This window comes from Colletotrichum fructicola (assembly GCF_000319635.2).
Source record: "Colletotrichum fructicola Nara gc5 chromosome Unknown KSG_Nara_v1_contig08, whole genome shotgun sequence".
NCBI lineage: Eukaryota > Fungi > Ascomycota > Sordariomycetes > Glomerellales > Glomerellaceae > Colletotrichum > Colletotrichum fructicola.
The window spans coordinates 958926-974754 of record NW_027094058.1 but is presented as its reverse complement, the minus strand read 5'-3'; the positions used below and the strand labels follow the sequence as shown (position 1 = coordinate 974754).

The window sequence follows — 15829 nt, the reverse complement described above, 5'->3', positions numbered from 1 at the left end:
TTCCATCGAGCCGGTTCCTTTGGTAAGTGATCGACATTAAAAAAAGCATAGGGAGATCTCATGAGCATGGGTGAGCGCGAGATTACTTGTATGGCCGAGTAGCATCTGAACACACATCCCGGGTGATAACATCCAGGGAATAGAGGATCTGCTGGTCGGAGGTGCATGATTGGGGGTTGCTGTTGTTTCATGCATATTATCATAGATACTAGGATAGAATGACGCGGTCTGGCACCGTTGTCATGTGTATTGATATTGTGAATTACAATGTAGACCGCGGCTACATTTTGTAGACTGTTGCATGGGAATTTTGTGTATTCTTTTGCCGGTCGCAGATCAATAGTGACGAGTCTTGGAGACTAATTTTGCCATCAACCCATTGTATTTACGGTGCCAGGACGCAATGAATTATCTGCCACAGCACAAGTCATCACCTATTCAATCTTGTCTTCATGTACTCTTTTTTGCGTTGATAATGACTACACACTTTTGCTGCCGATCATGTTTCCAACACGTGACATCCCCCGCATCCTGCAGCCTGGATCTTATCTTGATAGTGTCTTTATAACCTCAACAACTCACTTTTACCTTCTGCTCTCTGTCCCAATTCACAATATATCGGAACTGCAAAGTTTCAGCTTACATTTGTCTTCACAATGGATCTTGGACTCGATCTCGAAGGGACTATCGTTGTAGTGACCGGCGCTGGAGGTCAAATCGGCCAAGTCATCGTCGAGGCGTTCTTGAAGGCTGGCTGCTTCGTCGCTGCGATCGACATCGATGATTCAAGACTAAAAAGGCAGCACGACAATCTTTTACCGATGGAGTGCGATACAACAGACGAGAGATCCGTCTTCTCCGCCTGGTCAGCCGTCGCAATGCGTTTCGGATCATGGCCAACAGTATGCGTATGCGCTGCCGCGCTTGATCTGAGTTTCGTCAAACATCATGCATCAATCACAGAAATGTCCGCTGAACAATTCAGAAAGACTCTGGATGTTGTAAGTGTACCAGCGCCGCACAGTCTTGCGGCAGAAGCTGATCACTGATGCGCAGAACGTCACCGGCACATTTATCACTGCGAAAGCTTGGCTCAGCCATATTCCACGTGCAGATGGCTCGAGCCTCGTTCACTTGAATAGCGATCAGAACTTCTCGCTTATCATCATTGGTTCTGAGGCGGGTATCATGGTTGTGCCAGGCAATCCGGACTACGCCTCCAGCAAGTCAGCCGTTCAATATGGGCTTATGTTATCTCTAGCCCCCGACGCCGTGAGAATCAACCCAGGAGTGAGAGTGAACGCTATTTGCCCGGGGGCTGTTGACACGCCTATGTTTCGCAATGAATGTGCGGACGACAAGACAGGGTCTACTAAGTGGATTGAGTCGGAGGCAACGGTGGCTTCGAAGAGACCCGTAGATGCCGAAGATGTCGCCAGACAGTGTCTGATTCTTGCAAGTCACAGATGGTCAGCATCCACAAACGGTCAAATGATCAGGCTGGATGGAGGGAAAAGTGGACGTATGTTCTGGAAAAAAGACGGAGAAGGTCTCTGGGTCTGAATGCTATGTGGTGATTAGAATAAGCGTTGCTGCAGTGTTCAGCCAGCCAGATACGAAGTGCGACGTTATCTAGCGATAGAAGTGACTCCCATGCAGGAGGCCCACCAGTGAGGGGGGAATTAAAATGTGCCTAATATGCTTTGAATAATCACATATGAACCTAATCCAATGTGAGAGTGAGATAGAAACCAGCAAATAAGTCGTTAGACAACGTAGCTGTCAATTTAACCTGGACCAATCGAACCTATTTTTCATGCTTAGACTTGAACTATAGCACCAAAACGTACTGCGTAACCACTAGTTAACAACAAATAATGCCGTCATCAGGCGAGGTAATTTGATGGTCACATGCAGGGCTCGAAATGATAGGTACCCAGACCTCCACGGACTGTTTGATCAATGCAATCAGAATCATTCACATCTTCCAGCAAGTCGCCAAACGTGAGGCGACGTCAGTAACAATGGGGTTCGGCTGCGGATTTGATATCTATCCTCGATTAGAAGCGACTGATAGCAATATCGAGAAGTACGGATTTCTCATACGCAGTACCATTCTCAAATACGAAGACGTCTACGACGACGACAGTCGCCATCCGGAAGGGAGGGTCCTGGACATAGCGACGGAGTCTGGGTCCCACTTCGGTACCAATTACAACTTGAGCTTCCTCGTCGGCGAAATACCCCGCATGCCAGTTGACGCAGATCGATGCAACAACTATTTCCTTCGATTCAGCTCCAAGGTTCAGCGGGTGGCTCACAGCTCCAGCTGAGCCTTACATTCTTGAGGTCTGCAAGATGGCAAAGCTTTGGTTTCCGGACAGGGTTCATTTCTGGCACGAACTGGCTGAGGGGATCCCGCGGGAGAAGTCGGATGGGTACTACGGCTGGGACGAGGTCAACAAGGCGGAGGAAGAGTTGCGACAACTGACCAAAGACGAGCTTTCTTAGTCATGTATCAGAATGCAGCTTCACTTTCCGAGATCACTGGCCGCTTAAGTAATTACAAGCACACATGCCGGAGTGCAGTGCCGAAGCTAAAACAGCATCGGCCCCACGCCCCGCATTATACCCCATACCCCACGGATCCCGTCCCGTCCCGGGGCTTCCGGCTGCCGCTCGTGGGGGAGTGGGCAAGTTGCGGAAGATCGACCGTGCATGGCGTCTTAATTGACAGAAGAACTGGCACTATAAGTTTAGTTTACCTTCGAAGTCAATCAGTCGTCTAACCATAACTACCTTGCAAGCCTATTCCTCGACACCGAGCATATCACCCAACTCAGAACAACCCAACACCAAACTTCGAAAATGGCAAACCTCAGTTCACCCAGCAAGCCGAACGGGTTGATTAAAATGACTATTGCCGGCCGCAAGATCCCAGGGTGGGAAGATTCCAAGTTTTTGCAAGAGTACGTGGGCGTACACGCGGCGATGACGACCCAAATCGCGGCCGCCGTGCCCATCCTTCGAAAGTACACTCAGGTTATCGCCATTCCGCACGAGCCCATCGACAAGCTGCCTAATGGCGGTCACCCTCCTTGGGACATGGCTTCCACACTAGAATGGACATCTCTTGATGACCTGTACCAGTCTTTCCAAGCCCCGGAGTACAAGGCATCCGCAGGCAGTCACAAATTCGCCGATGAGGCATCGCAAGTCGGAGTTCTCAGCAAAGCTGTCGAGGAAATCACGTTCGATCCGGCTGGGTTTGAGAAGCGAGGAAGCACGGCTACCATCTTGCAAGTCTTCCTCGCTAGGAATGGCACTCAAGCACTGAGCGAAGAAAGCTTGGCAAGCCGTATTGCAAAGATCAAGAAGATTGGGGCTGGAAGCCACTTGTTGCGATATGTGGCTAACCGACCCGTTACGCCTTCCGATCTCGTTACGTTCTTCAAAGGCACCCCTTTTGCCGAGACCGATTGGTCGTCTACGGAGCTGATGGAGCAGTATTGGTTTCCAACTCGCGAAGCGGCCGTCGCCTTTATTAATGACGAAAGCCAACACGCCACGCTGTTTTCTGACCTTCCTATCTCTTTGACGGCGGATAAGTCGTTCGGAATCGTTGGAAAAGAAAACCGCGTGGTTGAGAAAGGAGAAAGTGACTAAAGGGTGGCTCTTTCTACGGCTTTATCAAGCGAACACATTCAGCTTAGCATCTCTTGTAGTCGGTGTAATTTACATCGCGTCTTCAAAATGGCGCCTATGTTCCCCGTCTATTGTTCTTGTACTGTGCCCGTACCACCATGCCTATAGCAATGCTCAAAGACCACCCTGTCTGCGATGAGAAAATGCGTTGGCTTTCTTGGACCAGTCGCCTCGACGCACCTTGCTCGATCAGGGATCCAACACCCCCCATATAGGGCCTCATACCTCGATCTCCTGAGGTCCATTTCACAAGCATCTGTTCTTGAATCTCTTTGTCGAGTCTAAGAGTTACAAACCTCGGAGTCTCATCTGATGCGGGGCTAGACTGCAGTAGAGATCGGGACGACGAGTCGGGCTTGTTATGCTTGCCTAGAGCTGTGAACATCCACAGCGCAAGTGTTCCGGTTAGAAGAGCCATGGGCTCATGATGGCTGTTGGTCGGATGATCTCGGAGCCAGCTGAGTAGCTTGGTGGCGTGATACACGACAATCCTGGCCTTACCCTCATTCTCTTCTAACCAGATAGATAGCTTGCGGTCCACTGTTTGCCTTACGGTCGGGCTTATTCGCCACCCAGAGAATGAATTGAGCTGCCTCAGCGGAAAATGCGATAAGAGGCTGAGAGCATGGTAGTGTTGGTTTATGAGTGATTTGAAGGTATCAGAAGGTGACCCGATGCCTTGAGCCGGCCGAAGAATATCGAGATGTTGGATTGCGGCTTGCTGGTTAGGTGCATCGCGGTATACGCCGAGGGTCAGAAGTAATAGGTTGAGATTCGTGATGCCTACCGGTGTTTCTTTCTGTTGGTAGAGAATGTCCAGTTCATGTCTAAGTGACCTCGATTCCTTGGAGACTGTGCGTGTACAAATTAGCAACAAGAGTCCGAATGGATAGTTTGCTTTTGGATGCGCCCTTACCATATTCTGAGTAGAGTATAGACCACTGATCAGTCGTGGTGGCTGCCCATAGCTCATCATGTGACGGCATGGATAGCTGCAACATGTCTAACGGTATTGTTTGGGCGAGATCGAAAAAGGAGACAAGTTGACAATCCAAAACCTGATTTAGTCGGTGAGTTCGGTAAGCCCCGGTGCTTTATGAAAGGATTGGCTAATGTGCTTACCCATGCAAGATGAACAAGGCGCTTTCTACTTTCTGCTTGAATCCACCATTTCCAGCTCTCCCCACCCCCAGATGTAACGTGATTTGGATGATGTTCGACGAAATAATTGGCTCTCTTGCAAAGGGTCGGTACGAGAGACATGTTCCTTTGCGCATGCTCCGCAAAAGACATGTTGCCAGAGAACATTAAGCCGACTTGACTGAATAATGCAGACTGAGCAATATGAAGCTCCAAATCTGGGGTCGGGTTTGGTTCAAGCTCAATCTGAAGGGATTGACCTATCAACATAGAGTCCTTGATAGAGATAGACCCGGTAACTCCTTAAAAGAAAAGAAAAAGAAAGAAAAAGCGACTTACACATAGGCTGACCGACCGGCGGAGAAATTCTTGCAAGATAAATGTTGTACAGGTGTTTCCTAGTTGCGAGAAACCGCACCCTATGGCGGCAACTGCAAGAATGAGAACCCAATGAACATTCGCGGTATCGAAGGTTGGCTGGTGAATCATTGGAAAGACATGGCTGTAGTGTTCGAAGTACGATTGGATGAATGCATTCATGGTTGTTATCGGTGGTAGCTGCTTGTCCGTGAACTTCCTGCAAAGTCCACTATCTGTATTGAGCATCTCAAAATTGCGGTTAATTGTTTCGTAGACTCTTTTAGGCAGTGTGGGAACATGGTCGTAGTCTTCGAGGTGCCAATCCTCTTCCGGTCTACTGGCTTTGTTTGCGGACAGACCTGCTATTCGAGAAAGATTTTCTAATCCGGTTGTCACGAAGTCATTTGATTTGGGCTGTTGGCCATGTGTGCTGCTGTTTTGATTGGAGTAGTCCCGTGCCAGAGCAGACGGACTACCAAGAACTTCCGCAAATGTGGCAGACAGCTCGGTGTGGTTGGTGTAATTGGGTCTTTGGGCTTCCCGGATTGGCGTTGGATCGGAAGGCGTTTGACTTGTACCTTCTTTCTCACATACAGTCTGTACGTCGGCGGGCGATTGTTCCGACGCAGTAGTAGATACTTCCGGTATTGAGGGAAGCTCGGTGCCGTCGCCCGTTGAATATGATTGACTAGGACAGACGAAGTCATCCAGCAAAACATGGTCAGCTGCCATGCTCTGCCATGGCTCAACTCCTATCCAAGAGTGGGCGTCTGAAAATGGGAAACACCATTTTGTTGGTGACCACGTTGGAATGTCCAACCTATCGAGTGCCATGGCGTCTGGCCAATCAGGGCGTAGCTGCGTATTAATCGATTGTACTGGCTGGCTAATAGTTCCGATGCCTGGAGCTGGCAGAGGCGATGCCTGTGACGATGAATGAGTGTCACTCCATACGATACTTTTAGCGTCACGATACGGACCTCATGAGCCTCGATTTGATCGCATGGTGGAACGGAAGATTGTCCAAAGGCTGTCAAGCCATCGCTATCATGCGGAAGATTGGTACCTTGGACTGTTGTTCCACTCGAGAAGCTAGCACTTCGTCGGCTTTCACCTGTGTAGACACAGGCGCGGCCCTTGTTTTGGCACCTCTCACATGGCATCAGCCCGTCACATCTTTGTTTGGATCGCGCACAATCACGACAAGCTCTGGACACACATGTCCTTCGGGATCTTCCAGGAGCAACACTGTCGGGCCTTGATGAGGGAGAATCCACATGACTCTGTGTATGGCGTTGGAGAGAGTCTCTGAGAGAAGAGCATCATCAGCCTTGAACCCCTGAGCAAGTTGAGTTGGGGACAGGGGCAGCAGGAAAGGGTGAGACGGGCATCAGGCTTCCACGCAAAACGCCTCAACATAGGAAAGCGAGACCAACCTTCTCGAAAAGCTCGCCCCGCAGACAGAACAAGAGAATGGGCGAACTCCGAGGTGTCGGAGAAGGTGACGGTTCAGGTGTTCTGACCGACGGAACTCGGCGTTGCAGACATCGCACTTGACCAACATCCTCGCTCATCCCCACAGTCGGACTTTGTGGGATTTGGCCTTGGATGAACTAAAGACGCACCAAAACCGTTGGTGTCTGCAGCAATCGTTATCATGTCCAAAGGATGTGAATCGGAGAGGGAGGATGGCCGTCGGAGGTTGTGGGGTAATATGGTCAAGCCAGAGTTTAAAAGGAGACAGCTTCGGAACGTGCGGGGGATCTTCAATGACAGAACCCCACTCTCGGGACAAGGTTCGCGTCGGAGTTGTGGGGTTGCTAGAGGAGCCTGCAACGCGGCCCGTCTTCCTAGTGTAAGACCAGCCCGGTCTAAGCTTAATGCCCGATGCCGTTGTCGAAAGTGCCACTGACGGTATGCATTTACGAGTCGGACTTGCTGAACACGTTGACCTCCACCGGTCACATCAATTGCGGGGGATAGTGGGGCTTTCATAGAGATCCGTCGTGATGCGAGACCTTCATTGAGTAATTAGCTGCCGGAGAATCGGGCTCTAGAAGTGCGGCAAGCAGATCTCCATGAAGTTCACCGAAAGTCTTCAACAGTAAATGCCACGGAGGCGTTGTACTCATATAAGTGGCATTGTGTAAGCCTTTGTTGTTCAAGTGCCTTCTACAATCTCATACCCGTCTTTCTCTGTTATCAGCACATCAGCGAACTTCAACTTTCTACGCCATCCTATCTTTTAGGTCTGACATCACTTCAAAATGACTGCCGATTTCTCGAAACTAGGAAGGCTTACCCTTGAGCCCGAATCCAAGGACTGGGACATCATTGTCGTCGGCTCTGGGCACAATGGCCTTACCACTGCTGCATACCTGGCAGCTGCCGGAAAGAAGGTCCTCGTGCTCGAACGAGCATCCTACGCCGGTGGCGGTGTCGCCGGCCTCCAAATGGCAGAGGAAGGCTTCATCAGCGAGCGTCACAGCGCCATTCATCAGATGATTCTCGCCAACCCTCTCATCGCCAACGACGAACTCGGTCTCCAGGCTAAGTATGGCCTCAAGTACCTTCAACTTGACCCCTGCTACGCCATCGTCATGGAAGACAAAGTTCTTCCCATCTATCGCGAGCGCCAGCGTACCGTTGAGGCCATTCGAGAGGTTGCCCCCGAAGATGCGGACGCGTATGAGAAATTCGTCGACACGTCCCGAAAGATCACTGATCTGCTGATGCCATCCATGTTCGAGCCGCCCCGCGACACGTCGGCTGAGATTGCCAGCAGCGGCTTTGCGGAGGAGATCGCCACTGTCGGGGCTAGCTCGTCCTTGGACATCATTCAGCGGTACTTTAAGAACGAGATTCTACAAGTGGCTCTCTTGCGCTTTGTAACCGAGATTCAGCTGGCTCACCCCACGACCAAGGGTACTGGTCTCATGGTGTACCTTGCATTTGGCCTTGTCGACAGATACGGACTTGCCGTACCTGAGGGTTCTGGAACGGCTTTCACCGAGTCGGTCATTCGATGCATCAAGGATCATGGCGGAGACATCAAGTTGGACACCGAAGTCATCAAAGTCGTCACCGAGAACGGGCGTGCAGTTGGGGTCCGAACCCGCTTTGGAGAGTTGCGGGCGAGAGAAGCTATCATCGGCCAGATTCATCCCCACAAGTTGGATCAACTCGTCGACGGCTTGGACGAGTCTGTGACGGCGTCCGCCTTGAAGACACGTGTCTCTGAGTTCACTCTGTTCGTCATCCACGCAGCTCTTGAACGTCCGCTGAAGTTCAAAGCCGGCCCACTCGCGGACAGAAGTGTCATGAACACCTGCTGCCCAGGCACTCTCAAGGACTTGCTCAAGAGTTACGACGACATGGCTCTCGGCCTTCTCCCAGAGAAGATCATGATTGGTGCTTCCTGCGTAAGCTCGGCCGACCCCACCCGATGCCCACCTGGGAAGTCGTTGCTTCACTGCGTGGTCATGTGCAAGGCCGAGCCCGCAGACGGCGGCTGGGAGGGCTGGGATCGCCGTCGCGACGACTGGGTGCAGAAAGTGTTCGCATATTTCTCCAAGTACCTCGATAACTTCACACCGGACATCGTCCGCTCTTACCACGCGGTGGCTCCTCCGGACCATCAGTCTGATAGCCCGAGCTTCCAACGTGGTGATATCTGCGGACTTTCCATGGCTGCGGACCAGATGGGATTGAGCCGTCCGACCCCTGCTTTGGCTCAGTATAGAGTGCCAAGTGTGAAAGGACTGTATCTCGCTGGACCATTCATGCATCCCGGTGGTGGTGTTTGGGGCGGAGGCCGCCCAGTTGCGAAGAGGGTCATGGAGGATCTCGGCTTGGACTTCAACAAGACTTTCGTTGCGAAGTCGAGCGCTCATCTTTGATTGAAGCTTGGTTTTACGTTAGTTGTGAATCCAGTAGATACGTCAATTATTTGGGTTTTCCAGATAACTATCTTAGTTGATCTAGAAATAATTTGACTTTATGCTGTATGTCTTTCAAAATATCGCCAGGCCACGCACTGCGTCAACAGGTCCTATTGTGTTTGATTCATTGATTAAACAACTTGCATTGAGTCCTAAGATAGCTAGGATGGCCAAAGAATAAACCAAAAAACACTGCCACTCTTACTGTTGAATCTTGATTATGCCCTTAACCTCAATGTCCTGGGACAATACAACATCTAGCTAGTGATGATCACCCAGTTTTCGACTTCTCATTTACCACGGCAAAGAAATCCACCGTTGGATCCATCTTGCCCTTCGCTAGCTCGACCAATGCCTCCTCATATCTTGGACAGACATTAACAAAGAATTGACCGGCCCGGAGCGTTTCCACAATTTTCTTGCCGACGACGTCGACGTCCTTTCCCTGTTGTTTCAGGAAGGATGTGAAGGTTTGATGGAATTTATCGGAGGAAGTACCAGACAATGAGTCTACTGTCTCCTTGCATGTGATATCCGGGAATACAACACTCACACCAATACCCAATGGCTTCAGAGAAACGGCCATGCATTGACTCATTGAAATGTCGGCTGCCTTGCACAAGCAGTAGGAAAAGAGGTTGCTTGCCACGGGTGGTATGGGCACGTTACCATTGGGCGAGGCGGTGTTGACGATCCATCCACTTCCACGAGCAGTCATGCCCGGGAGGAAGGCTTGAACCATGCGGATGTATCCGAAGACGTTGACGTTGACCTGTTGCTGGAGGCTGGCCATATCGAGATCAATGATGCCTCCGGATCGGATCAAGACAGCATTGTTGTAAATGATGTCGGGAACACCAATGTCTTTGTGAACAGCAGCTGCGAAGGCTGCGACGCTCTCATCGCTTCCTACATTGCATTGAAAAGCCCAAGCTTTGAGTCCAGCTTGCCTCAGCGCTTCGATTGTGGCTAGCTGAGGCTCTTGTTGGATATCTGCCAGGACGACTTTGGCGCCGGCTGTGGCGAATTCTACAGCGACGGCTCGGCCAAGTCCATGGGCGGCCCCTGTGACGATTATAACTTTGCCTTGGTAGTTCATGTTGTGGGACTTCTCGTGAAATAGTTAGGGGAGAGTTGAGGAATATTCAAGGCATTAGAATCGACTGTGTGTGTTGCCCTTGCCAGTTTGTAAATGAAATCTACTCCTCATAGATATTCTATTTCCCTTCAAATACAGTTTCCTCAGACCACGCTATGTGCTAGGCTTTTCTCTGCCAAGATCTCACATCAACGTCTTCGGATGTGGGGCCGGCGATCGACAGTGGCATTCCGATGGTGGGGTTCGGAGCTGGCCCCGTTTTAGACCGGGGTGTCGGAGATCGTGGGGTAGCTGACAGGCCGCGACGGCGGCTATGCCCGTAATGACCACAAGCTACGGCAGTGCTCACGGGCAATGGAAGCTCCATAGCACGGGCGTACTAAAGTCCGCTGACCGAATTCTGGTGCTCCTACTGCTTTTTTCATCATCGATTACAATCTGAGATGCATTACAATGTGCCTTGGCTGCAGTGAAACAACCAAAGCAATCTATCGAGATGCGTGGCCAGACCAAGTCACCAGGTAGTACAACAACGGGAAAATCAGACCCCCGAAGCATTCAGAGATGTTCCAAGTCAATATGATTTCGAGCAGGGCTCATGCAAATCCAATTCAAGACGGAGAACAAATGAATTGGACAAAAGTGGCTCTGGGAAAATTTGCCCATCCCACGGATACCTGCGCTGTACCGTGTTCTCACGTTCCATTACCTAGCAATCGTCAATACTGGCCCGTCGACCATTCTTAAGCTATCCCAATGATTTGCCAATTGACCCCTCTAAAGACGTTTTGGGCAAGCTGTGCGCCGATTCCGACTGAACGGCCATTTGCGGATTGACAGCTGGAACATCCAGAGACATGCTGCCCAACCAACCAGGATAGACCATAGCCGCAGGAACACAAAGTTGTGAAGAGTGAGCTGACCACGGGAAGCTGCAGGATCACACGGCGGGTCACCGGAAGATGTCGGCCTCGTGTGGTTGGGGGAGGAGGCTGGGGAGAGCTCCGGGCAGGCTGGGCTCGCGTACCGAGTGGGAGGCGCCGGGCTCCGGCTCAACATTGACGGTCTCGATATTTGAGAATTGGAATGGGTTCCATGACGAACAGTGTACCCGTAACGCGCGCTGTGGTGGATATGTTGGATTCGCACTTTTTTCCCCAAATTTTCCTAGCTTACCCTAGCTGCAGTAAAATTGAACTTGGGCTCCCTGCACGACATCCCGAGGAGTGGACATCAGGGGTCTCACAGCGGCCCCGGTGCCCCCACTGATCATACGACGTCTCGGAACCGGTCCCTGAGGGGGCCGGGTGAGCCGGTAACCGGTATTACTTCCGCAATCTGCGATTGGGGACAATGCCTACAAAGAAGGAGAAGATTCAGTCTTTCAGAGAAGAATTTGGCATCATCATCTGCCGAAAAGGAATGAGTCCGCCGTTGAACTGGCGATTTCGCTGGAATTTGTATGCAGATCACCATGGTCTGGCCATCAAATCAAAACACGAGAAATAGTAATATTTACTCGATCCTCTCAATTACTCTAGAACATCTGCCTTCAAGATCAGGCAAATGTGCCCATTGTGTTATTTCCCGAAGCGCGCCAGAGGCGCCCTTGGTGGCGTTGAAGGATTCAACAGCCACATCACTATTTCCTGGCATCCCCATCCCAAGACTTTCAAGTCTCGAAACATTGGGCCGGCCCGGGTGAGGTCCCACTCACTCTTCTCGACTGATTCGGTGTGCCTAAATAGTTTCAATCGCGCGCACTAGGTTTATCCCGTCACCTAGGTGTGCTACCTATGAGGCTGATGTGGGGGCACAGGTCAAGAGTGGATTCTGCCAACACATCATGGCTACCTTACCCCAAAGTGCAGTTTGCCAGGTTGTCGATGCAGCTCGAGAAATGTCGGAAAGTTAAAATTGGTATATCCGGCACAGCACGGAGCTTAACGAAGAGAACGACGGTGTCAGGAAACATTGAGGTTGAATTGGGCTTGCTGTTGACCTGCCACCGGCCAAGCCTTTACCACCCTCTCACCGAACCAGACAGTGGAATCATGAATCGCCGTCAATGAACATTGTGCCAAGCAGTTGACCAAAGTGGCGTGATTAAAGAACTTCTACAGCAAATTCAGGCTTAATAGGTCCAATATCGCTTGCAATGCGGGTCCGGTGTGCAAGTTTGGCGCCTGGTATTGCTTTTCCCATGGCGCAGCCGTCGGCCGACTTGCAGAGGGTGAAACATAGTCGCACGGCAGGGCTGTCGCCATTAATGGTTCACCTAAGGAGCCTGCCGGCATCTTGACTCGGCAAATGGGTTCTCACGGAATTCAACAACCAGTGATTGAAGGCAAGCTCCTGCTTGCGCCGTATCAGTATCGAGACCAAGGAAGCATGGCCTATGATCATCGCCAGGATAGGGACATCCCACAGGGCTAATCCGTCCGATTTCAGCTCGCGATAGATGGGGGTACGAGCGGGAGATCTGCAATGGCCCCTGTGTGCAATGCAGCACCCGTACACGTGTAATAAAAAAGTCTTCCCGAGGGCAACGCTGATGATCTGATCCTGAAAACTAGCCCTGCAAGTAATAGTGGATCTAGATCGGGCCAGACGCGTGGAATCCGGGGTCGCGGCGGCGGCTGTACCCCTTACCACAGGAAGCTGTACCCTCGGGTGTGTTCATCGTTTTCTATTGTGGCTGGCATGGCTTTACAAATCCAACGAGGGGATAACTGGGATCAGGCAATGTCCTCTTTGTTCACCTAACACATCGACTGTCCAGATTGGACGACATCTGCCAAGGTGGCCAAGCTATGAATCGCCTCCCCTTGTGTCACTCCCTTCTCCACATGTCAGTCCACTTCTGGTGACTCGAGCTGCACCTCAGGCTCTCCCGCTTTAGCGTTGTTCTCTTTCCCTCCCTCGCCGGAGCTTTTGCCCACGGCCTGCTCCTCCTTCTCTTCCGGCTTCACTGGCTTGACAGGCATCTCCACGCGCACGAGATCCACCTCCAAAGCAAGGCAACCCTCCCCGAGTTTCGACTTTAGCCCGTCCTGCTCGACGTCGAAGTACAGAGACCAGAAGCCGTCGTTCTCAACTACAAAGAAGCCCTCCCAACTGGCAAAGGTGAGCCGGTGGTCCTGCCTGGTGCAGTCGAAGGGACCGTTGTAGTTGTGTTGCGCGTACGGACGGGTCCCGAACTTGACTTCATACGTGTCCCTGTCCACGTAGATCCAATTCATGATCGGGGGCTCGTCGCAGATGGTCGATACGAGGCCCGCATACTGGGCTTCGGGGTACGGCAAAAAGTACCCTGCAAACTGATGGCCGAACGCCGAGTCAGGATCGGTTCCTGTGTCCACGAAGAGCTATGAAGATGTAAGCGAGTGAACCTCGGAAAATCAGAAGGATTGAGAGGGGAGATACCTTGTCTCCGGAGAGAACTACATGTTTCCCTTCGAGCTCTGGGGAGTACTTGGTGGATTTGCGGCACCGGATAAGCAAGTTGTTCTTGCGACTGCGATGTTCTTTTCTCCTAGCTGTCTGTTGCGTATGTCGGATGGCCTCCGCCATGCCGAATGCCGCCGAGAACGCGACGAAAAATGCTGTGACCATTGTGTGAAGTGCAAAATGTGCTTGTTGTCTCTGAGGTAGCGTTCGGCAAGAGGGGCGTTGCAGCTCGATGGACGTAGATTTATGCCAGTGTCTGACAAATTTGCCCGATGTGTCTGGCGCGCCTCTCCCGACACCTTAAGTGCGAGCAGGCGGTCGAACAAGCATCATCCCCCGAGCATGGACCTGCTTTCTTTTGTTGGGAGCTGCGGTGAACATCCGTCGGGTAGGGCGAGGAGCTGAGTTTTCACTGCAGATATCTCCGCCGTGGCATTGCACAGTAACCGTACACAGAGTGCGCATCCTTGTCGAGGATCCCAGCAGTAGAGGTCCTCCCTTATGTCCGGATGAAGGGAAATTTGGGAGTCCACCGGCTTCAGCTACATATACTCGAAATGTCTCACAACACCAAGCTCGGAAAAGGATAAAGAGGAAGCCAGCTCCCACCGAAGATGACTACCTTTTTCCTCAGCAGCACCAAAGTTCCTCAGTCTCATCGCAGATCAGCTTGGAGATACCAACGCCAGAGTCCTTCGCCCAAGAAACCACCAGACAAGCCCGCAGATACTCAACCACCAAAACCGCAACTTCGTCATACAGGCAAGCTGTGGCATAAACGATCTCACGACAATCTCGACTCCGCTTCGAACCATTCACGATCTTCCTCACGTTCACGACCGAACACCGCCAGAATGTCTTCCCCGTAAGTACCATCAAGCCCCAGTTCTGATTTCATATCCAATTGATTCTTGCCCCCAGTACCAAGAACTCCAACCCCCCGACCAGCTCCACCACTGCCTCCTCCAACCTGTCCTCCTCTACCAACTCTGCGTCTAACAACCCCAGCTACTCCAGCAACACTACCGCTCCCAGCAACTCTCTCAGCACCAGCAACCCCAACAACTCCCTCAACACCACTAACACCAACAAGGAGAACTCTGGAAAGTCCCTCCCCATGCCTGGCTTGTCCGGCCCCGCCAACGGACCCATCGGTAAGTCTAAGTTCGTCAATATTAGGTCCCATATCTGACATCCCACAGGAAACCTCCTCAAGGGTCCTGTTGACGACAACGGCAAGCTCAAGGACGCCGGCCTCATGGTCGGTATCAAGCTTGACCTTGAAGCCGAGGTTCACCTCACAGCTCGGGTCCGAGGTGACATCCTTGTTGGGCTGTACTAGGCTCTCTTGCGCAGAGGAGGCCAAGATCGATGGTCGGAGCATCAGGATCGAGGTCGTATGCGAAATCCTCAAGATGAAGTGTGTCGACGAAGATGGCAGGTGTGTATCGGTTAGTATCGTGAGCTATACGTGGCATTTCTGGGTCGAAGGACGTGGCACTGGCAAATTGTTCATAAACACGATAGCTTCCGATTAATTCAGTCCGTATCATTATGAAAATTCCTTCCTTGTTGACTATTTGCTAAATCGTTCCCACCTGTGTGAGATACCTCGAGAGAGGAAAGAAAGAAGACTACCTAGTAGTGTGCGCCTCTTCGACAATGATCTCAAACAGCTTGATTGTCCCTTACGCAGTTGTCAAATAATGAATCTCAGACGATGAGCAAAGGATTATAAGCAACACTGAGTTCCGCACACTATATTGATTCACAATTTGGGACTACTGAAATGTGCTTCATGCGAGTTGTGTAAAGCCAGACCAGTGCAACAAAAAAAGAACAAAGCATCCCTCTCCAACCCACCACGATATGAAAAATGTTCCCAACTTTACTAAAGATGTAACCCCTCTAACCTCCAATGGAAGCCTGGTATTCAGCGATTTTCGTCCGTAGAGTTGTATCCCCCAGCCGCAATCCTGACAGGTTCTGCTGGGACCAACTTGGATTGCCTTCTGGTCTTTGCACCTTGGCGAAGAGGCACGACCTTGCCATGGAAGTCTTGCCTCATCTGTTCTAAACGCGACCAGTAGTTCGGAGAGGACTCGCTAGCCCTCCGTTCCCACGGTCCCACGAT

General features: G+C 51.3%; 8 protein-coding genes across 8 annotated transcripts; 4 read left to right on the top strand and 4 right to left on the bottom strand.

Annotated features, from left to right (window-relative positions):
• Window positions 1–656: 656 nt before the first annotated feature.
• bacC (Dihydroanticapsin 7-dehydrogenase) lies at window positions 657–2333 on the top strand (the record flags this gene model as incomplete). Its single annotated transcript, XM_066152907.1, has 3 exons — window positions 657–1001; window positions 1057–1522; window positions 1918–2333. The coding sequence occupies 3 exons, from the start codon at window positions 657–659 to the stop codon at window positions 2331–2333; spliced, it is 1227 nt and encodes a 408-aa protein (XP_066007734.1).
• A 535-nt stretch (window positions 2334–2868) lies between these two features.
• On the top strand, window positions 2869–3666 carry CGGC5_v013310 (uncharacterized protein; the record flags this gene model as incomplete). The annotated part of the gene is made up of 1 exon (XM_032021707.1): window positions 2869–3666. One exon carries the CDS (start codon window positions 2869–2871, stop codon window positions 3664–3666), a length of 798 nt encoding a protein of 265 aa, XP_031881334.1.
• A 94-nt stretch (window positions 3667–3760) lies between these two features.
• Window positions 3761–4123, bottom strand: CGGC5_v013309 (uncharacterized protein; the record flags this gene model as incomplete). The annotated part of the gene is made up of 2 exons (XM_066152906.1): window positions 3761–3831; window positions 3886–4123. 2 exons carry the CDS (start codon window positions 4121–4123, stop codon window positions 3761–3763), a joined length of 309 nt encoding a protein of 102 aa, XP_066007580.1.
• A 221-nt stretch (window positions 4124–4344) lies between these two features.
• Window positions 4345–5385, bottom strand: hxnR-2 (Nicotinate catabolism cluster-specific transcription factor; the record flags this gene model as incomplete). Its single annotated transcript, XM_066152905.1, has 5 exons — window positions 4345–4422; window positions 4493–4557; window positions 4622–4763; window positions 4828–5091; window positions 5185–5385. The coding sequence occupies 5 exons, from the start codon at window positions 5383–5385 to the stop codon at window positions 4345–4347; spliced, it is 750 nt and encodes a 249-aa protein (XP_066007752.1).
• A 2087-nt stretch (window positions 5386–7472) lies between these two features.
• On the top strand, window positions 7473–9104 carry Pyroxd2 (Pyridine nucleotide-disulfide oxidoreductase domain-containing protein 2; the record flags this gene model as incomplete). The annotated part of the gene is made up of 1 exon (XM_032021705.1): window positions 7473–9104. The coding sequence occupies one exon, from the start codon at window positions 7473–7475 to the stop codon at window positions 9102–9104; it is 1632 nt and encodes a 543-aa protein (XP_031881336.1).
• Window positions 9105–9417: 313 nt separating this feature from the next.
• CGGC5_v013306 (Epidermal retinol dehydrogenase 2) lies at window positions 9418–10245 on the bottom strand (the record flags this gene model as incomplete). The annotated part of the gene is made up of 1 exon (XM_032021704.1): window positions 9418–10245. One exon carries the CDS (start codon window positions 10243–10245, stop codon window positions 9418–9420), a length of 828 nt encoding a protein of 275 aa, XP_031881335.1.
• A 2852-nt stretch (window positions 10246–13097) lies between these two features.
• On the bottom strand, window positions 13098–13860 carry CGGC5_v013305 (uncharacterized protein; the record flags this gene model as incomplete). Its single annotated transcript, XM_032021702.1, has 2 exons — window positions 13098–13613; window positions 13672–13860. The coding sequence occupies 2 exons, from the start codon at window positions 13858–13860 to the stop codon at window positions 13098–13100; spliced, it is 705 nt and encodes a 234-aa protein (XP_031881441.1).
• A 689-nt stretch (window positions 13861–14549) lies between these two features.
• CGGC5_v013304 (uncharacterized protein) lies at window positions 14550–15037 on the top strand (the record flags this gene model as incomplete). The annotated part of the gene is made up of 3 exons (XM_066152904.1): window positions 14550–14560; window positions 14704–14849; window positions 14898–15037. 3 exons carry the CDS (start codon window positions 14550–14552, stop codon window positions 15035–15037), a joined length of 297 nt encoding a protein of 98 aa, XP_066007598.1.
• Window positions 15038–15829: the final 792 nt, after the last annotated feature.